This window comes from Scyliorhinus torazame, chromosome 1 (genome assembly GCF_047496885.1).
Source record: "Scyliorhinus torazame isolate Kashiwa2021f chromosome 1, sScyTor2.1, whole genome shotgun sequence".
In the NCBI taxonomy this organism is placed as follows: Eukaryota; Metazoa; Chordata; class Chondrichthyes; order Carcharhiniformes; family Scyliorhinidae; genus Scyliorhinus; species Scyliorhinus torazame.
In genome coordinates, this window is record NC_092707.1 from 54,356,819 (window position 1) to 54,381,857 (window position 25,039).

Genomic DNA, 25,039 nt, shown 5'->3' on the forward strand with positions numbered 1-25,039 from the left:
AAGTGTAGAAGATTGTAGTTTAGTCGGGCAGCATGGTCGGCACGGGCTTGGAGGGCCGAAGGGCCCGTTCCTGTGCTGTACTTTTCTTTGTTCTTTATTATCAGGCCCCCTGTCTCCAGGTCCGGGATCCAGCCCAGCATACGCCGCATGAATCCCGCATCGTCCCAATTCGGGACATATACATTGACCAACACCATCCGCTCCCCCTGCAGCTTGCCACTTACCATCACATACCTACCGCCATTGTCTGCCACAATGCTTGACGCCTCGAACGGCACTCTCTTCCCCACCAAGATCGCCACCCCCTGACTTTTTGCATCCAAACCCGAATGAAACACCTGCCCTACCCACACCTTTCTCAACCTTACCTGATCCGCCACCCTCAGGTGCGTCTCCTGAAGCATGGCCACATCAGCCTTCAGCCCCTTCAGGTGCGCGAACACCCGGGCCCGCTTGACCGGCCCATTCAGTCCCCTTACATTCCAGGTGATCAGCCGGATCAGGGGGCTACTCACCCCCTCCCCCGCTGACTAGCCATAGCCCTTTCCAGGCCAGCCACGTGCCCGCGCCCCCCCGCACGACCCGTTCCCCACAGCGGCAGACCCCTCCTACTCCACCACCCCCTTGGCCATTCCTGCTGCAACCCGGTCGCCCCCCCCCCCAGCTAGGCCCCCCCCAGCTGCATTGCTCCCCCCATTGCACTCCCGTAAGTCAGCTGACTCCTGCTGACACCGGCCACTCCCGTCGCTCCATCGACCCCCCCCCCCCCGCAGTGTGGAACTTCCCCTCCCACCCCTTGTCCACCAGCAGGATCTCATTCATTCCACTCCCAGCGCGGGAGAAAAAGCCCGCGCTTCCCAGTTCCGGCCCCATCACATCAGCCCTAAAGGTGGGAAAAAGCCCGCGCTTTCCACTCGCCTGGCCCCGCCTCCCCTGGCGCAGCTCCCTTTCCAGGTCCGGTCCCACTACCCCCAACTCAGGCCTCTCCTCCTCTCCCCCCCCCCCCGCCACCCCCGGCGGGGCCCCATCTCCCCTACCGACCATCAACCCCCCAAGCAGTTTACCCCCCCCGGCGGACCTAATCAAAACAATGCCCAATCAACCCCCGAAAAACAAAGAACCCCCCCTTGAAACACAACACAACAATCCCCAACCATCCCTCCACCGCGACCCTCATCCCCAACCCTTACTCCGAGTCCAGTTTTTCGGCCTGAACAAAGGCACACGCCTCCTCCGGGGACTCGAAATAATGGTGTTGATCCTTATAGGTGACCCACAGACGCGCCGGCTGCAGCATACCGAACTTCACCCCCTTCCTGTGCAGCACTGCCTTCGCCCGGTTTTAACCGGCCCTCTTCTTCGCCACCTCCGCGCTCCAATCCTGGTAGATCCGGACCTCCGCGTTCTCCCACCTGCTACTCCGCTCCTTCTTGGCCCACCTTAACACACACTCCCGATCAGCAAACCGGTGGAACCGCACCAGCACCGCCCGCGGCGGCTCGCTGGGCTTGGGCCTCCTCGCCAGCACTCGGTGGGCCCCCTCCAGCTCCAAGGACCCCTGAAAGGCCCCCGCTCCCATCAGCGAATTCAGCATGGTGACCACGTAGGCCCCCACGTCCGATCCCTCCAGGAGACCCAGGATCCGCAGGTTCTTCCGCCTCGACCGGTTCTCCATCTCCTCGAACCTCCCCTGCCATTTCTTGTGGAGCGCCTCGTGCGCCTCCACCTTCACCGCCAGGCCCAAGATCTCGTCCTCGTTCTCCGAGACCTTCTGCCGGACCTCCCGGATCTCCGCCCCTTGGGCCGTCTGGGTCTCCAGCAGCTTATCGATTGAAGCCTTCATCGGCTCCAGCAGCTCTGTTTTCAGTTCCTTAAAACAGTGCTGGAGAAGCTCCTGCTGCTCTTGCGCCCACTGCCTCCACGCTGCCTGGTCTCCGCCCGCCACCATCTTGGTCCTCCTCCCTCACACCTTTCTTTGCTTCAATGCCGCTTTTTTAATCGCCCCACTCCTGGTCCAATCCATACACTATCGGGGGAATGTTGCTGTCCCCTTCCCACACCGGGAAACATCGAACAAGCGTGAGCTGCCGAACGTGCGACTTAGCTCCGCATAGCCGCAACCGGAAGTCCCGTGAACCGATGCTTTAATAGACTAAAAGTGTGCCAACCTGTAGCTCCTCCCACGCTGCAATACTGCCTCCTCAGAGGGGCGGACCCACAGGCGGAGCCAACAGCAGCACCAATAACAACATTCCAGCAGTACAACAGCAACAACCAATAAGAGAACAGCAATAACAGTAAGTATATACAACAGTGGCGATAATGATAGTACCAGAACAGTAGAACAATAGTGAACATATATACAACAGTCTTACGTAGCTCACCACATTCACCCCCGTTAAGAAAAAGGTCCGGCGGGGGTGAAGCGGACTCACAAGTTCTGTCGCACAGGAGGATGAATTGTTCGCTGCGAACGCCTCAGCTCCGGCTGCGGCGTGGACACTGGCATCGAGACCTTCGGCTCCGGGTGGCGTTGGGCTTACAGTCTGGGGTGAGGTTCGCGAAGAGCGAGGGAGGGGCGACCTTCAGGGTCGCGAGGCTGCAGATCGTGAGAGGGGGCAGGGGTCCCCCGAATTTTAAAGTTAGGCTTCTGAGGTTGCACTGGAAATCTAAACCGAGCAGGAGGGGAGCGCAGAGATGAGGAAGGACATAGAGCTTAAAGTTAGTGTACTCCACACCTTGTATTGACAGGTTTGCGACGCAATACCCCCGGATCTGCAGGGAGTGCGAAACGGAGGCGAGAGATATAGTCTGCGAGACAGGGATGACCAGGAGGGAGCAGCGCCTTACCATATCCGGGCGGAAGAAACTATCTGTGCTCCCGGATTCGAAGAGACAGGACGCCTCCTGCCCGTTGAGTTTGACGGCCATCATAGAATTTCGCAGATGGTAAGGCCGGTACTGGTCAAGCTGGACTGAGCTGAGGTAATGCGGAGGACTATCTGTGGCAGAAGCGTGATCACAACATGGCGGCGTCGACGATGTCAGCCAAGATGTTGGCCAAGATGGCGGCCCCCACGGAGCGGATGACGCGTCGGAAGGGGGCGGTACCGGCAGGCATGATGCCACGTTGCGAGGTCTGTGAGCCTCAGGCTGGCCCTGACAGGCTTTTGATTTTGGGACTTTAGAGCGGCTCAGACATACTGTGCTGTAATTCTCTTTGTTCTTTGTACCTTCGCAAAATGACCTTTCTTGCCGCACTCATTACACGCCGCTCTGCGTGCTGGCCAGCGCTGCCGGGGATGTTGGCTCTGCCTGCAGAAATAACAGCAAGGTCATTCGGAGCTGGCCGGCAGCCACGCGGCGCAGGAGTGAGGTACGCCTGGGTCGGGTGATGGCTTCACCTCTGACGTCCCCAAGGATGCCGCGTGGTCGGACGGGAAGGCCTTGAGGCTCTGGAAAGCCACTTCTAATGAGGTAGCCAGCTTCACTGTCGCCTCGAGGTCGAGAGCCCCTTTTTCAAGGAGGCGCTGTCGGATATAGCTGGACTGGACTCCAGCCACATAAGTGTCCTGAATCATTAGCTCCGAATGCTCCGATGCAAAGACCGCCCGGCAGTTACAACTGCGGGCGAGTACCCTCAATTCACGAAGATATTCTGCGAGCGACTCACCCTGGTGCTGACGCCGCGTGGTCAGGAGGTGTCGAGCGAGGACCTCGTTGACCGGCTTAACAAACTGTCCCTTGAGTACGTCTACAGTCTCCGTACATGAGGCCGCATCCCTGATTAACTGGAAGATCCTGTGGCTCACCCGGGTGTTGAGGAGACGCTGCTTGAGTGCCGGGGAAACCACAGCAGTCGAGGAAGGCCTCGAAGCAACTGAGCCAATGCTCAAAGATAGCCGACGCTTCAGCAGCCTGCGGCTCCAGTTCGAGACGTTCAGGCTTGAGGCCAGCATCCATTCTCAAAAAAAACCTTTTAGTCTATTAAATTGATGGACATCAATTCAGTCGAGACGCTGAGTAGTAGTGAACCGATGCTTTAATAGACTAAAAGTGTGCCAACCGGTAGCTCCTCCCGCACTGCAAGACTGCCCCAGATTGACGGGCTTTATACCTCCTCAGAGGGGCGGAGCCAACAGCAGCACCAATAACAACATTCCAACAGTACAACAGCAACAACCAATAGCAGAACAGCAATAACAGTAAGTATATACAACAGTGGAGATAATGATAGTACCAGAACAGTAGAGAACATATATACAATAGCCTTATGTAGCCATACGTGGCTCACCACAGTGTCCCAAGTAGGCTTACATTAACACTGCAATGAAGTTACTGTGAACATCCCCTAGTCGCCACAAACCGGCACCTGTTCGGTTACACTGGGGGAGAATTCAGAATGTCCAATTCACCTAACAAGCACGTCTTTCAGGACTTGTGGGAGGAAACCGGAGCACCCGGAGGAAACCCACGCAGACACTGGGAGAATGTGCAGACTCCGCACAGACAGTGACCCAAGCGGGGAATCGAACCCAGGTCTCTGCACTTTGAAACAACAGTGCTAACCATTGTGCTGACCCTCACTCTCAGTAGACACCCCTCTGGGTTGATCCGATTAAGTCATCTTTTTCGACCTATTCGCCTTTGTTAAGTGATTCCACTTTAAGGACAAGTTACACTTTGTCCCTTGAGTTGGACATTGTATTAGGAATGGATGGGTACCTCCACAATTTTGGCACGTTTTTGAAAGTATCCAACCATGATGGGCTCCACTGGCGGGAAAATAGATCTTTCAGTCATCATTCTTTTCTTTGGCTGAAGTATATTTTGTAAGCACATACCGTCATTTTAAATATAGACGTGTCTTTGGTGTGCTGGTCGAATACTCACTGGCCTCCTGCTCCTAGACAATGTACGAATATTATCCTCGCAGGTCACTCCTACATGTCGACTGTCCAGCCCTGTAGTTAGCAAGTAGGGCATGAACCCCAAATTCCATTGAACCCATGGCATTTGCAAAGGAAAGGTGCTAGAGCCAGCAAATTTAAACTACCCTCATTGCCAATTGATATGTTTCATATGTCATGCGAGTGTCCCTTTAAGAAAGGTTTCGTCTTACCACATGACTTCTAGCACGGCTTCAGTGATGTCATTTGTGGGTGGAGCTGGGCTGTGGCTGTCAGGTGAGAGGGGATTTAGTGTTTGGGTTTCAGCTTTGGTTTTGTTGGTTTGGACGGCAGAAGAGAAGCAGCGATTCCTGGTTTCATTTTAAAGCTGTTCCGGGGAACTGAAAGCACTCTGGGTGTGGCAAACTGCCTTGGTAACTTTAAATATAGAGTTGCTTTCCAGAAGGAGTTTTGAATCTGCTGGTTTGAACTGGACCAGAATCTCAGGGAAAGGACTAATCCCAATCAAGTGAGATTACAGTGTGCTGGGCCACGCCCTTAAAAGGGGTTTTAGTTTATTGGATTTTGTACTGAATTGGAACAGCTACTAAGGGGGATTCATTTAGAGTTATATACATAGATTACTGTAGCTGTTGTGTTTTCTTTATGTTTGTAATTGATAACAAATTCTTGCTGTTTTATTTATATTTTAACTACATTCTTATAATAAACATTGTTTTGATAAAAGTGCATAGGAAGCCTGATGAATCACACCTGAAGTGAACGCTCTTGTGCTCATCCTGGTCAAATTCAACATAAAGGTTGTAGGTCAGGTGAACTGCATAACACACTTTGGAGTTTCTAAGCCCTGGCCCATAACACATTCCTCTGAGATATGCAGACATAATACCAGTTCCTACATCTAAACAGGAGTTTTATTCTCTGTGCTTTTAAAATGTCCGCTCACTGGTGCTTCCAGCTGTTTCTCTCAGTTTAGTTTTGCTTTCACTATGTAACCACACCCAGGCTAGATTAATAGCACACAGAGACACACATAATCAAACGTGAACAATTGATTGCTACATCTATGAGTTGCATGGTGTAACAGCTGAAAGGGTAATGATATGCCCCTTATAAATCTCACTGTTACCTTTCATGATTTAACTTAATCTACAAATTGTTAAAGCATAGCTGCTGTATGGGAGCATTTGAGAAAGAGAAGAGTCTATTTCAGAATTATTGATCGGAAAGATCTTTGCAGCTTTGTACTTTGCTGCACTGAAAATCATTCAAAACCTCAAACTGCCTCTTCGGTTTGGAAATTTCACGTGCCCTCTTCAGTTTGTTGTGTTCAAGAAAATGCATTTTGAATTAATTTTCTTTCAGCTCTGTCACTTACCTTTTCACCAAAGATCCTCTGGCAGATTCCATTTTGGGCCAGCTTTTCTTTAACTTGTCTCGTCAATTCTATTGTGTCCACTTCCCGATACATGTACATCTCATATTGTTCTGGAGTCAACGGAGGAACTGTTGGTTTCAGCGAACGTGGGACATAAGTGGGGAAAATAGAAAGCTGACCGATACTTTGAGAGTCTGGGCTGCCCTCAGATTTTATATCTGTAAGCTTATGTGTAACTTCAATGCCAATTGAATTTTCCTCACCATTTTTGCTGTTGTCATTAGGTTCAGTTCGCCACTGTCTAACATTCAATGTCCCAGAAGAACCACAGGAAGAGGATGATGGTGAAGGTGATACTGATGCATACAGCCTGTGAGCTATATTTCTCTCAGTGGCCCAATGCTGGTCAAAGTACGATCCAGCATCACCAATTTCTGATTTCACTTTTCGTATTATGTTCTGTACAAAGGCCGCAGGTGATACAACGCTGAGAGGAGTCTGTGACCTTCTAGTTGCAATGCCTTCCTCTTGCTTGATGTACGAGGAAAGAGGGACTTTATTTGTGGCTGGTAGTGTTTCTATGTGTGGTGCTGTCATGGTGTTACTGCTAGTGGTTTCCATCTCCAACAGAACTTGCTGCTGGGCTTGCATCTCTCTTCGGGCCTGTTCCAGGATAGATCGGATTGCTTCATCAGAACCAGCACTACTGCTGGAACTTGTACTGCATACAGGCAAGGGAGAGCTTTTAGATTCAACTAAAAAAAGAACATAAATAAAGTCAAGCTAGTTTAAAGAATTCTTTGGCTCTAGTATCATAGAAGCATAGAAAATAGGAGCAGGAGGAGACCAGTTGGCCCTTTGAGCTTGCTCCGTCATTCATTATGATCATGGCTGATCATCCAACTCAGTAACCTGTTCCCGCTTTCCGCCCATACCCTTTGACCCTTTTAGCCCCAAGAGCTATATCTAACTCCTTCATGAAAACATACAATGTTTTGGCCTCAACTGCTTTCAATCCAGCCATCCCAGGAATCAGTCTGGTAAACCTTCGCTGCACTCCCTCTATAGCAAAAACGGCCTTCCTCAGATAAGGAGACTAAAACTGCACACAATATTCTAGGTGTGGCCTCACCAAGGCCTGTATAATTGCAGCAAGACATCCCTGCTCCTGTACTCGAATCCTCTCGCAATGAAGGCCAACATACCATTAGCCTTCTTTACCGCTTGCTGCACCTGCATGCTTACCTTCAGCGACTGGTGCACAAGGTCACCCAGGTCCTGGTGCACAATCCCCTCTCTCAATCTCTACCCATTCAGATAATAATCTGCCTTCCTGATTTTGCTACCGGGGTAGATAATCTCACATTTATCCATGTGATACTGTATCTGTCATGCTTTTACCCATTCGCTCAACTTGTTCAAATCATACTGAAGATTCCCTGCGTCCTCCTCACAGCTCACCCAGCTTTGTGTCATCCACAAATTTGGAGATAGTACATTTAGTTCCCTCATCTAAATCATTAATATGTATTTATCATCTACATTCTTTGAAACTATATCCCAGTTGTACAAAGTAACACGTTAGAAGATCCATAACATTTATATACAAAACAGAACACCAGTTATCAAGAAACAGTGTGACTCTAGACAAATTGTGCAGATGTTTCAACTGCTTTTCAAAGCTCAAAATGTTTTGTACAAAAAGAATTAAGGGCGATCACTGACATGTTTGTGCTCCTCATTGCTCCAAAACAGTTCACCCGGCAGAATGTGAATTCATTCCAGAGAACGAAAGCCAAGCCAGTCTTTGTTGCTACCTGCATTCAGACACTGGATTACACGTCTCAAATCAAATTTCTTGAAATTCTGACATTTATGATTAAATGATCGGGCCATGAAGAAGCAATTGGAGAATTTGAAAAAAAATGAAAAATGAAATGAAAATCGCTTATTATCACAAGTAGGCTTCAAATGAAGTTACTGTGAAAAGACCCTAGTCACCACATTCTGGCGCCTGTTCGGGGAGGCTGGCATGGGAATTGAACCATGTTGCTGGCCTGTCTTGGTCTGCTTTAAAAGCCAGCTCTTTAGCCCTGTGCTAAACCAGCCCCTATTAGAATTTCTCTAAAACGATCCAATTATGCCTTTCTGCAGTTAGGTTTTAATGATCTGGAAACCTGATCTCTAAAGGACAGGTATTAATCTTATTTTTATTCAGGTTGTCTTTTAGTTACTTACCACATTTTTGAGTCTGAAGCTCTTTCTTTGCCTGCTCCAGAATATTTTTAATAGCCTCATCTGAACCGGTCTCTGGGGTTCGAATCCGAGGAGTTATACTCCCTGAAAGGAAACGCACAAAAGTGAAGACTTCAAAAATGTTCCTACACCTTGCGCCTATACCTTCATAAAAATTACTTAGATTAGAACATACAGTGCAGAAGGATGCCATTCGGCCCATCGAGTCTGCACCGACCCATTTAAGCCCTCACTTCCACCCTATCCCCGTAACCCAATAACCCTTCCTAACCTTTTTGGTCACTAAGGGCAAGTTATCATGGCCAATCCACCTAACCTACACGTCTTTGGACTGTGGGAGGAAACCGGAGCACCCGGAGGAAACCCACGCACACACGGGGAGAATGTGCAGACTCCGCAGACAGTGACCCAGCGAGGCATCTAACCTGGGGCCCTGGCGCTGTGAAGCCACAGTGCTATCCACCTGTGCTACATATGGGGACTAAAGGAAACCCTGACACTGACAGGGATGGCACGGTGGCACAGTGGTTAGCACTGTTGCCTCACCGCGTCAGGGACCTGGGACCTCGGGTGGCTGTCGGTGTGGAGTTTGCATTTTCTCCCCGTGTCTACGTGGGTTTCCTCAGGTGCTCTGGTTTCCTCCCACATCCAAAGATGTGCAGGTTAGGTGGATTGGCCATGCTAAATTGTTCTTTAGTATTCAACGGTTATGTTGGGGTTATGGGGATAGGGTGGGGGAGTGGGCTGAAGTAAGGTGCTCTTGCGGAGGGTTGGCACGGACTCGATGGGCATAATTGCCTCCTTCTGCCTCACTTATAGCACTAATGATTTAGCAACGTGGAACTTTAAAGTATTGAATATTTGTTTTGTTTTTGTTTCCCAGGAAGTGGCTTATGTTGTTGAGATACTGCAATGATTCCTGAAACTTTTGTATAACATGCCCTGGCATCAGGCTTTGGTTTGGAAGTTGTATCATTTGACCTGTTGCTCAGCAGGAGAGGCTATTGTGAAAGCATTGTGATAGGTTGCATATGAAATATACATGAGGATGGTTACAGACTATTCATATAATACAGTACAAAGAAATTCAATGTGAATAAGAGAACTATAAAGAGAACTATAAATGATTACCTTGTTGGGTTTTATTTTAATTTATTTAAAGAGCAATGGATATCTCCTCCATAGTTTGGATGTTAGAAATTGGGAACCAAAGGAAGTAAATTTGGCAGGAAGATAATTAAGATAGTGTGCTACACCTTACAGAGTTTTATCTTTTCTGTATCGAATGGGGTGGCTTTATCTCCTCTCTTTCTTATTTCCCTTGTCGCTACGTTGGCAGTGCGGACAACAATCGTCTCCCAAGCCTCTGTCATTAACCTCATAACTGTTCACTAGAAACTGCTCGAGATCATACTTGGGTGAATTATGCTTCCTGGCACTGGGTTAAGACTGGTAGCTTAGAGTGTGCACGGGAAAGCATCTTGATGCTCCCGATGCATTGGAGAATGGAATTAATTTTTCACAATTAAAAGCTGACTCACTGTATTAGTCTCTATAGCCATAACCCATAGCATAAGTCAATTTGCAAGACTATTTCTAATGGAAAAGCACAAAACAATTGGCAATCTTTATTGGTTTTTCAAGTTATTCCTCTCTTTTATATTGGGTTCTTCTGCATATCATGTTGTTCTGAACTCTCATCACGCCATGATGTAGCTGTTCGTTGCATCTTATTTTTTCAAATTACATTGCAACAAAGTTTATCTTATCGTCTGTGTATATACCTCTTTGCCGCACTTGAATAGTTCGAAGGGCAAGGATATTTTGCTCATCAGATAGAAACTGCTTCATCTTAATAAAAGGCTCTTTCCCTTTAACAGTAAGCTTATGCCATGGTTTGGGTCTGGCAAGAATTTCACTAACAGACCCTTGTGACAATCCCAGGACGTAGTGTCCAAACACACGTTGTCCAATGTTGTGCTTTAGGAGTTGCTCTTTAACCTGAAAAGCAATTTCAGCCGTCTCCAGATGTTCCTCATCGGCAGCACTAGAATTGCTGCTTTCTGACTGGTCACTTGGTGGAACAGTTTCAGTGTTACTGGAACTATTCCCTACGATTAAAGCTCCTTTGGCTGAGTAGAGTGCAGTTGGGTAGACAATAGTACTCCCGGCGTCCTTTGTGTGCAGGGGGGACATCAACGGTTTATGGTACAGTGGCTCCACGGAGGGTTTCTCATTTGTTTTAATTAAGGGGAATGGAGAGAGAGGAAATGTTCCTGATACTTCAGATCCTCGACTTGCTGGTATGGACCTTGGAGAAGTTTGTTCATCCCCTGACCAATGTGGCATTGGCTGAGGAGATGGTGAAGGATGCTCTATGCTTAAGGTGCCCTTCTCACTGTTCAGCGTCTCCTCAGTAGAGTCTTCTTCAGGTTGTTCTTCATCTGCAGAGTACAAGAAATGTTTTGATCAAGTTGCTCCAAAGGCACTAAATCACACATGCACCCACACACATGGTTATTTAACCTGCAGAGGTATGTTCCGGATGTGCTATTAGATTTAATAGAATCATAGAATTTACAGTGCAGAAAGAGGCCATTCGGCCCATCGAGTCTGCACCGGCTCTTGGAAAGAGCACCCTACCCAAGCCCACCCCCCCACCCCATCCCCATAACCCAGTAACCCCACCCAACACTAAGGGCAATTTTGGACACTAAGGGCAATTTAGCATGGCCAATCCACCTAACCCGCACATCTTTGGATTGTGGGAGGAAACCGGAGCACCCGGAGGAAACCCACGCACACACGGGGAGAACGTGCAGACTCCGCACAGACAGTGACCCAGCAGGGAATTGAACCTGGGACCCTGGCGCTGTGAAGCAATTGTGCTAACCACTATGCTACCGTGCTGCCCTCCTTACATTTAGTACTTACTGATGGGAGGAACACTGCAGGTCGGGGTTGTACTTCCAACAGAAAATAGTCTTTGTGAGGTGACTTTAAGTCTACATTCGAGGGTATTTAGGTACATGTTGTACATAATGTTCTGATGGCCTCCTTTCCACCTCTGGTGTGTCAGCTGCGGCTCAGTGTGGTAGCACTTTTGCCTGAGTCACTAGGTGCCCACTGCAGGGTTTGAGCACCAAAATATAGGCCAACAGGCCTATGCTGTGCTGAGGAAAACCTGCACTGTGTAGAAGATGCTGTCTTTTGGATGAGACCATTGAACCATCTGCCTGCCCTTGTGGGTGTAAAAGATCCCTTCCTTGCTACTATTTCAACACGAGTAGGCGAGTTATCCCCAATGTCCCAGCCAATGTTTATCCCTCAATCAGCTGGTCATTACCACATTGCTGTTTGTGGGAGTTTGGTGTGTGAAAAATGGGCTGATGCGGTTTCTTCATTACAACAGAGGCTACATTTCTAAAGTACCTCGATGACTGTAAAGGACTTTGAGGTGTCCAACGGTTGTGAAAAGTGCAATATAAATGCAAGCCTTTCTTTCTTCATCAAGCACCTTGTCTGAAAACCTTGGTGCATGCTTTTCTTACCTTTTAAACCATTGCTCAAAGTGTCACAGCAGCAATTACACTTTTAAACATCACCCACCACTTACGATAGCCATACATCCCACTGAAGAGATAATGGCTGCCTCTAAGTGGCACTGTACCCACATCATATTGGACTCCTTCCAGATGCTTGCAACCACTTAGCAGCATTAATAGTGGTGGATGCACATATATGGACACTGGTTAATCGTGCACCTGCAAGCCTTGCACCTACTTTCAGGTCATATCCAAGATCTCCTGTGCTATCCTTTAAGGCACAACCCAAATTAGATTAATTTCTCTCTGAAAGTTAATAGATTAGATATACGGACTGAAACAATTATGAAATTTGATCCAGGCAACATCAAAATGGCTTCAATTTAAACTAAAATAAACACTGATTAATACATTAACCCATGGGATCTTTGATGCACGATCAATGACCACTAAAGCGAGGTTGTAGTCCAATTGAAGGCTTTAATAAGCTAGATGTTTCCCCCAGCAGCTCAGGTACAGAATGAAGTCTGCTGGGGGGCCACGGGCTCTTATACCCTGCCTAGCAGGGCGGAGCTACCATACATCCTAACCAATAGAAAGCATACAGTTTCCACCAATGGTGCTCCAGCCTATCAGGTACCGTAATACCTATAATACCACATTCACCCCGTTAAAAAAAAAAGAGTCTGGCGGGGGCAGTGGCCTGATACTACAGACATGGCAACGTGGTAGAATTAGTTATGGAGGGACCGTAATACCTCTGCACAGTGTTTTGTAACTATTTACAATTCAGATAGCTATGTACATTTGATGATTTACATTTACAGTTTACAATTTAAAATGAAGCAATCAGTCGATCGGGGGCCCTGGTCGTCCTCTGTGATCGTCAGAGCTTCGGCGGTGACTCTGTTGGAGGCTCGGGCGTCTCTGACTCCGGGAGCGTGGCTTCGATCTCCATGGCAGCTTCGGCACCCCTAGACGGCGCTAGTGGGAAAACGGTTGACCTGGGAAGGGAGCGCCTGCGGGGAGCGTCGGTGGGTGGGGAGGCCTAGACGGGGCCGGCGGAAGGACCGATCCACCTGTAAGGTGCCCCGGTGGAGGGGAGGGTGGGACTGATGGCTGGGGTGTGCATGGGTCTCCGGCGGGCGCCAGGTCTCGTAGGGAGACCCGATCTTGTCGGCCGTCGGGGTACACCACGTAGGCGTACTGGGGGTTAGCATGGAGCAGATGGACCCTCTCGACCAACGGGTCCGACTTGTGCGCCTGCACGTGTTTTCGGAGCAGGATGGGTCCGGGTGCTGCTAGCCAGGTCGGGAGCGAGGTCCCAGAGGAGGACTTCCTGGGGAAGACAAGGAGACGTTCGTGAGGTGTCTGGTTGGTGGTCGTACAAAGCAGTGACCGGATGGAGTGGAGAGCATCCGGGAGGACTTCCTGCCAGCGGGAGACTGAGAGGTTCCTGGACCGTAGGGCCAGTAGGACGGTCTTCCAGACCGTTCCGTTCTCCCTCTCTACCTGTCTGTTACCCCGGGGGTTGTAACTGGTCGTCCTGCTCGAGGCGATGCCCTTGCTGAGCAGGAATTGACGCAGTTCGTCGCTCATAAACGCGGACCCCCTATCACTATGTATGTAAGCGGGGAACCCGAACAATGCAAAGATGCTATGGAGGGCCTTGATGACGATGGTTGCGGTCATGTCGGGGCAGGGGATGGCGAATGGGAACCGGGAGTACTCATCAATCACGTTCAGGAAGTACGTGTTGCGGTCGGTGGAGGGGAGGGGGCCTTTGAAGTCCAAAGGCGTTCAAAGGGACGGGAAGCCTTTATCAGGTGCGCTTTCTCTGTCTGGTAGAAGTGCGGTTTGCACTCCGTGCAGATTTGGCTGTCCCTGGTGGCTGTCCTGACCTCCTCGATGGAGTAGGGCAGGTTGCGGGTCTTGACAAAATGGAAAAAGTGAGTGACCCCTGGGTGGCAGAGGTCCTCGTGGAGGGCTCGGAGGCGGTCCACTTGTGCGGTGGCACATGTGCCGCGGGACAGGGCGTCAGGAGGCCCATTTAGCTTCCCGGGACGATACAAGATCTCGTAGTTGTAGGTGGAGAGTTTGATCCTCCACCGCAAGATCTTGTCGTTTTTTATCTTGCCCCGCTGTGCATTATCAAACATGAAAGCAACCGACCGTTGGTCAGTGAGGAGAGTGAATCTCCTGCCGGCCAGGTAATGCCTCCAATGTCGCACACCTTCTACTATGGCCTGGGCCTCCTTTTCGACTGAGGAGTGGCGGATTTCAGAAGCATGTAGGGTACGTGAGAAGAAGGCCACCTGTCTGCCCGCTTGGTTGAGGGGGTCGCCAGAGCTACGTCAGACGCATCGCTCTCGACCTGGAAGGGGAGGGACTCGTCGATGGCGTGCATCGTGGCCTTTGCAATGTCTGCTTTGATGTGGCTGAAGGCCTGGCGGGTATCTATCGACAGGGGAAAAGCTGTGGACTGGATCAGGGGACGTGCCTTGTCCGCATAATTGGGGACCCACTGGGCGTAGTAGCTGAAAAACCCTAGGCAACGCTTCAGGGCCTTGGAGCAGTGAGGGAGGGGGAACTCCATAAGGGGGCGCATGCGTTCAGGGTTGGGGCCTATAACTCCATTTCGCACTACGTAGCCGAGGATGGCTAGGTGGTCGGTGCTAAACACGCATTTATCCTTGTTGTATGTAAGGTTAAGGATTTTTGCGGCCTAGAAGAATTTTCGGAGGTTGGTGACGTGATCCTGCTGGTCGTGGCCGCAGATGGTGACATTATCGGGATACGGGAATGTTGTCCGTAAACCATACCAGTCAGCCATTCGGTCCATCTCGCGCTGGAAGACTGAGACCCCGTTGGTGACACCGAAGGGAATCCTTAAGAAGTGGTAGAGCTGCCCATCTGCCTCGAAGGCAGTGTATTTGCGGTCACTAGTGCGGATGGAGAGCTGGTGGGAGGCGGACTTGAGATCCACTGTGGAGAAGACCTTATAATGCGTGATCCTGTTTACCAGGTCGGATATGCGGGGGAGAGGGTACGCGTCTAGCTGCGTAAACCTGTTGATGGTCTGACTGTAGTCGATCACCATCCTATGCTTCTCCCCGATCTTTACCACCACTACTTGAGCTCTCCAGGGGCTGATACTGGCTTCAATGACCCCTTCCCTCAGTAGCCTTTGGACCTCTGACCTAATAAAGATCCGGTCTGCACTGTACCGTCTGCTCCTGGTGGCAACGGGTTTGCAATCCAGGGTGAGGTTTGCAAACAGAGAAGGCGGGTCAACCTTAAGGGTCGCGAGGCCGCAGTCAGTAAGGGGGGGGGTATAGGGCCGCCGAATTTGAAGGTTAGACTTTGGAGGTTACACTGGAAGTCTAAACCCAGGAGTGTAGCCACGAAGAGGTGGGGAAGGACGTAGAGAGGGAAATTTTTGAATTCCCCTCCCTGGACTGTGAGGTTTGCTACACAAAACCCCTTTATCTCCATTGAGTTTGAACCGGAGGCCAGGGAGATTTTTTTGATTAACGGGGTGGATGAGGAGGGAACAGCTCCTTACTGTGTCGGGGAGTATGAAGCCCTCCGTGCTCCCAGAGTCGATTAGGCAGGACGTCTCGTGCCCGTTGATGAATACGGTCGTTGTCGCAGTTGAGAGTGTTCGAGGCCGGGACTGATCCAGGGTCACCGAGACTAATCGCAGCAGTTGAGGGTTCTCTTCGGGCAGTGCGTGGTCAGCCGAGCTGGGGTCCTGGGGGTTCATCCAAGATGGCGGTTCCCATTGGTCGCACATGGCTGGGGGTGCACAAAATGGCAGCGCCCATCCCTTCAACGTGGCGTCCGCAGAACAAGATGGAGGCATCTGGTGTCCGCACGTGGCCCTGGAATAGGAAGATGGCGGCGACCGCTGGCCGCACGGGGACCGTGGAGAAGTTTGTGGTTGCGGTCCGCATTCGCCGCAGGAGACCGCGGCAACCGCACGGGCCTGACATACCCCCACGAAATGGCCCTTTTTGCCGCATCCCTTGCAGGTGGATGCGTGGGCTGGGCAGCGCTGGCGGGGGTGCGTGGCCTGCCCGCAAATGTAGCAGCGGGGCCCACTGGGGTTGCCAGGCCGCCTTGCAGCACAGGCCTGTGGGGGGATGGGGGAAGTCTCTGTGTCGGCCGCGGAGGGGTTCCACGCTGCCCAGGGGGCTGCCGCGCAGTCGGGAACGTAAGCGCGGGCGTTCCTGGAGGCCACGTCCAGGGAGCCTGCAAGGGCCCGTGCCTCCCTGAGACCCAGAGTGTCTTTTTCTAACAGTCGCTGGCAGATTTGTGAGGATAGCATACCTGCCACGAAAGCGTTCCGGACTAAGAGTTCAGTGTGTTCGCTCGCTGAAACGTGCGGGCAGCTGCAGCTTCTCCCCAACACCAGGAGTGCACGGTAGAATTCTTCCAGCGATTCCCCAGAATTTTGTCGCCTTGTTGCAAGCAGGTGCCGGGTGTAGACCTGGTTTACCGGGCGAATATAGTGTCCTTTTAGCAGCTCTATTGCTGCATCGAAGTCTTCCGCTTCCTCGATGAGGGTGTAAATCTCCGGGCTCACCCTTGAGTGTAGGACTTGCAGTTTCTGCTCTCCCGTGTGTGTGTTTTCGGCCGTCCCGAGATACCCTTTAAAGCACACCAGCCAGTGCTTGAAGATTGCCGCTGAGTTCGCTGCGTGGGGGCTGAGTTGCAGACACTCCGGCTTGATTCGGAGCTCCATCCTTTCTTCTTAAAAAAAACTAGCTTATTAAATTGATGCACGATCAATGACCACTAAAGCGAGATTGTAGTCCAACTGAAGGCTTTAATAAGCTAGACATTTCCCCCAGGAGCTCAGGTACAGAATGAAGGCTGCTGGGGCGGCACGGGCTCTTATACCCCGCCTAGCAGGGTGGAGCTACCATACATCCTAACCAATAGAAAGCATACAGTTGCTTTCAGGGGTGTGGGTCGGAGAGGGCAAGGTGTCAGAGATTTATAGAGAGGTGAGGGAAGAGGGGGAGGAGTCGGTGGGCGAACTAAAAAGAAAGTGGGAAGAAAAATTAGGGGAGGAGATAGAGGAGGGTATGTGGGCTGATGCCCTAAGCAGGGTAAATTCCTCTTCCTCATGCGCCAGGCTTAGCCTGATTCAATTTAAGGTGCTACATAGAGCACACATAACGGGGGCAAGATTGAGCAGGTTCTTTGGAGTGGAGGACAAATGTGGGAGGTGTGGCGGGAGCCCGGCAAACTACGCACATATGTTTTGGGCGTGTCCGGCACTGGAAGGGTATTAGAAGGGAGTGACGGGAGTGATTTCGCAGGTGGTGAAGGCCCGGGTCAAACCAGGCTGGGGGTTAGCTCTATTTGGAGTTGCGGAAGAGCCGGGAGTGCAAGAGGCGAAAGAGGCCGATGTCGTGGCCTTTGCGTCCCTAGTAGCCCGGCGCAGGATCCTACTCATGTGGAAGGAGGCGAAACCCCCCCGACTGGAGGCCTGGGTAAACGATATGGCGGGGTTTATTAAACTGGAGCAGATAAAGTTTGCCCTGAGGATCGGCTCAAGGGTTCACCAGGCGGTGGCAGCCATTTCTCGACTACCTAGGGGAACGTTAGAGGGAAGACGGATGACCAGCAGCAGCAACCCGGGGGGGGGGGGGGAAGGCAGTTGAGTATAGGTCAATAGAGTACGAGGTTTTGTTACTTGTATATTATTACTACTATTATTATTATTGTTAAAAAGTTAAAAAATTTCTGTTTTGTTACTGTTATCGTTTCGCTTGTTTTGTAAGCGGGAAAAATGTTGCTCAGGGAAAAAAATTTCAATAAAATATATTTTTAAAAAAAGAAAGCATACAGTTTCCACCAATGGTGCTCCAGCCTATCAGCTACCGTAATACCTATAATACCACAATTTTCAAATGTGTTTCTTTTAAGAATGCGAAGAACACACATAATTACGTTAGCATCCGAAAATATTCTCATTCATTTCAAGCTAATTCCAATAGAAATGTGAGAGCTGCCATTTTACTTGTGATCACGTCACAAGATGGAGGAAAAACTAGCAGAAATTCTTTGTTATGGCTAAGAGCACAAATGCAATTCTTGTGCGGGATTCTCCATGGGCGGGATCCTCCGCTTCGTCGGTTGCGCACTCATGCCTGTGGGATGGCCACAATGGGAAATCCCATTGGGTGGCATGGTGGGGGGGGGGGGGGGGGGGGGGGGGGGGGGGCGCGCGCGTAGAATCCTACCCATTGTCTTCAGAAAACGTGCCAGGTATCTGATGGAAACAGAACTTAATCTTGCTACAAAATGTAAACGCTCCATGTCTCATTTGATATGAAACTTTGGATGCCAATTTTGTGAATCTAAACTTGACTTCTACGAGCTGTATTCTGACACCTTTTTTTTCCTGTCTGGGGAAAAAGAAAGACATTGAACTAATCTGTGTACGAGTAACCTAGCTTTGGGATAACTGACCAATTTCCTGGAGGTTTATCGCTACAGATGCTCACAAGTTAATTGCATCACTGAAACGTTAATTGTAGTCAAAGTTTGCAGACATTTGTTGGACACGCTAGAAATTGTTCTTGGAACTAAAGAACTTGATATACATATTACACATGTCAGCATTAAAAGCAATCATCCTGAAAAGAGCAAGCATATGTTTATATCACACATCTCATTACCTCAGGCTCCCAAAGTGTTTCACAGCCAATTAAGTACTTTTTCGAAATATAGGGCGCAATTCAACAGAAAAATATCTAAGTTAATTTGTTGGGGGCTTTTCAGAGAGTTTCCCACCGGCTCTGCTGGCGAGTTCCCCACCGCTATCCATTGACACGTAGTGACTTTTTTGGGCCTGGGGAGTTACTCGCCGTTTAGCCCACACTTCGAATTTTCTTCAGCATTGGGGAGCTCAAATCAGAGATTGGGCCGCCATTTTGAAAGGGTGCACTGATCCTGAAGTGAGCTTGTGGGTTCAAGCCCTACCCATGGGAAATATCACCCCTCACACACATGGGCACTACCCCACACACCCCGCTATGGGGTCCCTGGTGGTCCCAAGTCCAGGCCCTCCCATGCCCCCTTACAGCCCACCCTTCCAGGACCCAGCCTGTCACCCCCCTATCCTCCACCTGCCATGAATCCCCCACCCTTCAAACCCCCTCCCTCCACCCTTCTTTCATGGGAATGGCCCCCCTTCTGCCCTGACCCTTGGTAGTGTCACCCTGACTTCGGGCATCCTTGACTGGCCCCCAGGCTGTGCTTCTGCCAGCTTGGCAGTGCTACCCAGGAATCTTGGCAGTGCCAAGGTGCCAGCTGGGCAGTGCCAAGGTGCCTGCGTTCCAGGGGTGAGGGCCACGGAGCCAGCCCTGTCCCTGACCACCCAGGGGTCTCCAATAGTGCAGGAGACCCCCTCCCCACGTGCTGTTCCGCATGGCCTACATTTGTGTGGATCAGTGCTGAACGGCGCCCGATTGCAGCCTTGCCGCGGAGGCCGGTAGATCCCGAGAAGCTGGTAGGTCCTGGGTAAGCTTGTCGAAGTCTGTTTAAAACAGATTTTGGGGAGTGCCGTTTGGTCACGCCCTTTTTGGGCATGATTCTCACTCCGTCGCCTTGTGGGACTTGGGTAGATCCCACAAGGCGTGAAAGCTGCCGGGAACCCTGCACGAGGCCTCTCCCAGCAGTACTACGCTCGTGCGAGAATGCAACGCGGCGGCTGGATAGCGCCCATAGTCCTTGTTGTGATGGAGCAAGTTCCCACGAACAGCAATGTGATAATGGCTAGAAATATCTTTTAGTGATGCTGCCTGAGGAATAAATATTGACCAAGACATCATTGAATTACACCATGGGATTGTCTGGAATAAATGGAATTCTATCTGAATGGTGATATTGAATAATACAACTTCCTGCATAGTGGTAAACAAACTATATTGATCTGAGGTGACTCAGACCACCTGGTAAGTCCCAATTGCCAGCCCCCTCTTTACCTTTGGTTTCTATGCTATGGTAGCAATATAATGTCAGAGTCATTCGTTCAAAGGCTCTGAAAAGGACAATTAAGATTTCATTTTGCTTCCAGAACAGTTTGAATGATTGTCTAATTGGTTATTATTATATTCCTATGTGATTATTGTGAATAGTTTTTAGTCTGCACAGGACTTATTTCTTGTCCAGGTGTGCATCACGGATGATCCACGTGGTTGTCTGTTGTGAACATGGTCCATCCTCGAGAGGTTGGACGCGGGTCTGCTTAAGTTAGGATCAACTCATTCTACTTGTTCATTTTCACTGTTGTAATTTCTAAAATAGTTCGTTTATAACTGAAAAAGTAACATCTTTATCAAGTAACATCTTTAGAAAGCAAGCAGGATCAGCATAAAAAAATATTATTTTTCTTGTATAAAATCCATAGATTGTGGACTACCCCAACACAAACTTGCATTGTGAAGCCTGCACAGCCCCATAGCCACAACTGGCTTTCTTTGATCAGGATGCATTGGTTAACATTTATATCCAATCCCAATGATTTCTGAAATAAAATAGAATCACCAAATACATTTCCACAATATCATCAAAAGGTGACAGAATCACATACAGTAAAAATAGAATTTTACTTCTTCGATTTAATGTAATTATTCGATTTAATGTAAACCATGGCTTTGTTTTCTTACCCAAGCCATTAAGTCAGGAAAATTATTAGTCTTATCGTTAGTGCTCAAACTTCCCCTGCATCAATGGAAGTCTCTAAATATTATCAACTGGTTAATTGTTTAAACAGGGGAGCTCCTTATGGCGACTATGTCAAGCAGCTGTATCTATACATTAGTCTTGCTGTTAGAAATAATGAATTAACACTTTATGTTAATTAGATTTGGACTTAATTTACATTTGCAAATCATTTTGATTCAAGAACAAAGAACAAAGAAATGTACAGCACAGGAACAGGCCCTTCGGCCCTCCAAGCCCGTGCCGACCATGCTCCCAGACTAAACTACAATCTTCTACACTTCCTGGGTCTGTATCCCTCTATTCCCATCCTATTCATGTATTTGTCAAGATGCTCCTTAAATGTCACTATCGTCCCTGCTTCTACCACCTCCTCCGGTAGCAAGTTCCAGGCACCCACTACCCTCTGTGTAAAAAACTTGCCTCGTACATCTACTCTAAACCTTGCCCCTCTCACCTTAAACCTATGCCCCCTAGTAATTGACCCCTCTACCCCGGGGAAAAGCCTCTGACTATCCACTCTGTCTATGTCCCTCATAATTTTGTAGACCTCTATCACGTCGCCCCTCAATCTCCTTCGTTCCAGTGAGAACAAACCGAGTTTATTCAACCGCTCCTCATAGCTAATGCCCTCCATACCAGGCAACATTCTGGTAAATCTCTTCTGCACCCTCTCTAAAACCTCCACATCCTTCTGGTAGTGTGGCGACCAGAATTGAACACTATACTCCAAGTGTGGCCTAACTAAGGTTCTATACAGCTGCAACATGACTTGCCAATTCTTATACTCAATGCCCCGGCCAATGAAGGCAAGCATGCCGTATGCCTTCTTGACTACCTTCTCCACCTGTGTTGCCCCTTTCAGTGACCTGTGGACCTGTACCCCTAGATCTCTTTGACTTTCAATACTCTCAATGACTTTCAATATTCAAAATGGACTTTTCCGCCATACTGGTGCATTGAAAATACTGTGTGCAGATGAAGTATGGGGATTGTTCTTTTACAGAAAGGTGCAGATTGAAGTTAGGAAAAATGTAAGCCTGAATAATTGTCACAGTATTTTGAAAGGTGAAGTAATGTGTCCATAGTCAATGATGAAAAAAGCTGGGTGAGAAAAGTTGTCCACTTCTTTAGAACCCTATCCAAGGCGAATGGAATTTAAACCCTGACAATGGGCTCTGGTTACTAACTTGTGCAGGTTAGCCAGTAGTTTTCATAGAATTTACAGTGCAGAAGGAGGCCATTCGGCCCATCGAGTCTGCACCGGCTCTTGGAAAGAGCACCCTACCCAAGGTCCACACCTCCACCCAATCCCCATAACCCAGTAACCCCACCCAACACTAAGGGCAATTTTGGACACTAAGGACAATTTAGCATGGCCAATCCACCTAACCTGCACATCTTTGGACTTTTGTCCTGAGTTTCCCTCTCTCCACATGCTTGTTCATTTATATTGTTGTGATTTCTAAACTCTTGGCCCCTTCACGTGATGATGTGGAGGAGATGGGGTACCCATTCTGGGTGGAAATCACTTGTAAAAGCTTTTAGGTATAAAACAAGTAGTGAGGATTAGATATTGAGAAAGGCACAGCAAAGCATTTTAACATGAGAGATAAAATCGGAGCTCTGCGCAGACACACAAAATTGCCAGTTGAACAGGAAAGAGTCAAAGTCAGTACAATGGAAGAGAGTTTGTGCGAAATATGGACAATAGTTGAAAATAGTTGGGAGGTGTCCAGTTCTGGCCAACATCCTCTCTCATCCAACACCTCGATGAACAGATTAATTAGTCATGCATCTCATTGCATCCAAAGAAAATAGTGGTTCTATGTTTTGAGTGAGAACCATATATTTTGATAACCATTTCTGAGATAACTAATAAAATTTTATCCTCAGAAAGAGAGCACAGTTGTCAGCGTCTTTAGATTTCTGTAAAAGGTTACTAGATACATCATGAAATCTTAAGAAGTAAATTGCAATCCTACCCATCTCTGCATTTGCATTTAGCGTCTCTTGTAAACATTTCTTCTCAGGTTGAAGGGTCATTTCTTTTTCCGGCAAAGAATCCTCAGTGTCTTTTGTTCTATCCTAGCAACAGGAAATAATTATTCAAACTTTATCAAATTGCACATCCAATGAGCTCAAATGATTTCAGTCGGGTGTATTATAAAGTTCCTTTGGGAAAATTAATTCTGGTGCTTATCATTGACTGGCTAATTCTAGTGAAATGACGACAAGCAGTTCCATATAGTATTGATGCTACTTTTAAATAACCTACAAGGCCTTCAACCACTGGATTATGTAGCAATGGTTAAATTAGTTTTAAATGAAAAGTTACCTGGGATGCACAGCCATGTGAGGATGCTGGATTCATTGATTTGAAAATGCTGTAAAGAAAATATAATGCACTGCATAATTGAATCCTAGTTCATGGTGTTGAACACAATCCTTACTCTACAACTATCACAATTAATTTAGGGCTCATTCTTTCTTCTTCATGATCAGTATCACATGGTTCAAAGCTAAATGCTGACTGACCAGCTTGAGATTTCCACTTTAGAAACACTTCGCAAGATTGTGTTACGATGATATTCAGTTCAACATCAAAGTAATTTTGCACACACAGGAACATAACACAAAAACATCATAATTAGGAGCAGGAGTAGGCCACCAGGTCCTTCAAGCCTGCCCCCACCCACCCATTCAATCTAATCTTGGCTGATCTATGTCGGCCTGATAGGTTACTGATATATTGATTCATTTATTTATTGATGTCTTTCGGTACTGATTGAGAGCATAGCTAGAGAATGGAATTATTCAAAAGGCCATGACTGTGAAAAGATAGTAATTGTATCAGACAATGAATAAACTATTGAACTTTAGCTTCATGTATGCAGAAATTCAGACATTGTTTCAACGAATGTTTCATATAATGAATAGGCCATTGTATTACAGTGCATTTAGTAATAAGAATGCATCAAGTAATTAGTTACAGCAAGGTTGATGGCTAACCGTGGCATGAGAATTCCATTCCCGTGAGGCGGTGCACGTAGACACTGAATTATTCCTGACAGATACCAGTCAATCTTGAGTAATGGCCAATGTTTAATTAATCAATTGTCCTCTAAGTAACAAACATCTATTTGAACGAACCAGGAGGTCTCAGCTGAGAATTAGAAACCAATGAGAGTAAATGAGGGGCTAGACCAGACATAAGGATTTCTTTAAGAGTAAGACCTTGTGGTCAAGGACTCGTTCCTGCCTTCCTAAATTCTTGAATCATTCCATTTGTTTATTTTAAAGTGATTCATTATTGCTTTTATGATTAATGATCTCTTTGCCATGTATTTGACCAACTCGTGTATTGTTTGACATTTCGTTTTTACGTTTTGATTTAGTTCTTATGCAAGTGTGTTGAAGTGAATAATTAGCAATAAAGTTGTATTTTGGACACCTCTAATCAACCGGACAATCGACTCTTATTAGAAGATAGAATAAGAGATCCCACATGGCCTCAAATCCTTTTCTGTGCCATTTCCCCGTAGCCCTCTATTCCTCGATCTATCAAATATTTATCCACCTCCACTTGAAGTACTTTTAATGATACAGCCTCCACCACCCGCTGCAGCAGAGAGTTCCAGAGATTAACCACCCTCTGCGAGAAGAAATTTCTGCACACCTCACTTTTAAATGACCTGCCCTTTATCTATAAGGGTATCTATGACCCCTTATTGGAGACTCTCCCACTAGCGAAAACATCTCAACATCGACCCTGTCAAGACCCCTCAGAATCTTATATGTTTGAATAAGGTCACCCCTCTCTCTTCTAAATTCAAGGAATACAGACCCAGACTATTTAGTCTCTCTTGATTTGATAACCCTATTATCATAGAGTGTATTATAGAATTTACAGTGCAGAAGGAGGCCATTCGGCCCATCGAGTCTGCACCGGCTCTTGGAAAGAGCACCCTACCCAAGGTCAACACCACCACCCTATCCCCATAACCCAGTAACCCCACCCAACACTAAGGGCAATTTTGGACACTAAGGGCAATTTGTCATGGCCAATCCACCTAACCTGCACATCTTTGGACTGTGGGAGGAAACCGGAGCACCCGGAGGAAACCCACGCACACACGGGGAGGATGTGCAGACTCCGCACAGACAGTGACCCAAGCCGGAATCGAACCTGGGACCCTGGAGCTATG

At 48.3% G+C, this 25,039-nt stretch overlaps 1 protein-coding gene across 3 annotated transcripts in view; it reads right to left on the bottom strand.

Annotated features, from left to right (window-relative positions):
- cux2b (cut-like homeobox 2b) overlaps positions 1-25,039 on the bottom strand; it is a 538,929-nt gene that overhangs the window by 65,754 nt on the left and 448,136 nt on the right. For 2 of the 3 annotated variants that reach the window (XM_072494832.1, XM_072494896.1), the window contains exons 11-15: positions 23,170-23,218; positions 22,817-22,919; positions 10,329-10,988; positions 8,527-8,628; positions 6,289-7,043 (exon numbers count right to left, since the gene is read on the bottom strand). In XM_072494832.1, coding sequence (XP_072350933.1) covers positions 6,289-7,043; positions 8,527-8,628; positions 10,329-10,988; positions 22,817-22,919; positions 23,170-23,218 — 1,669 coding nt within the window. The remainder of the gene's footprint in view (positions 1-6,288; positions 7,044-8,526; positions 8,629-10,328; positions 10,989-22,816; positions 22,920-23,169; positions 23,219-25,039) is intronic. The other variant, XM_072494865.1, reaches the window with a different exon arrangement.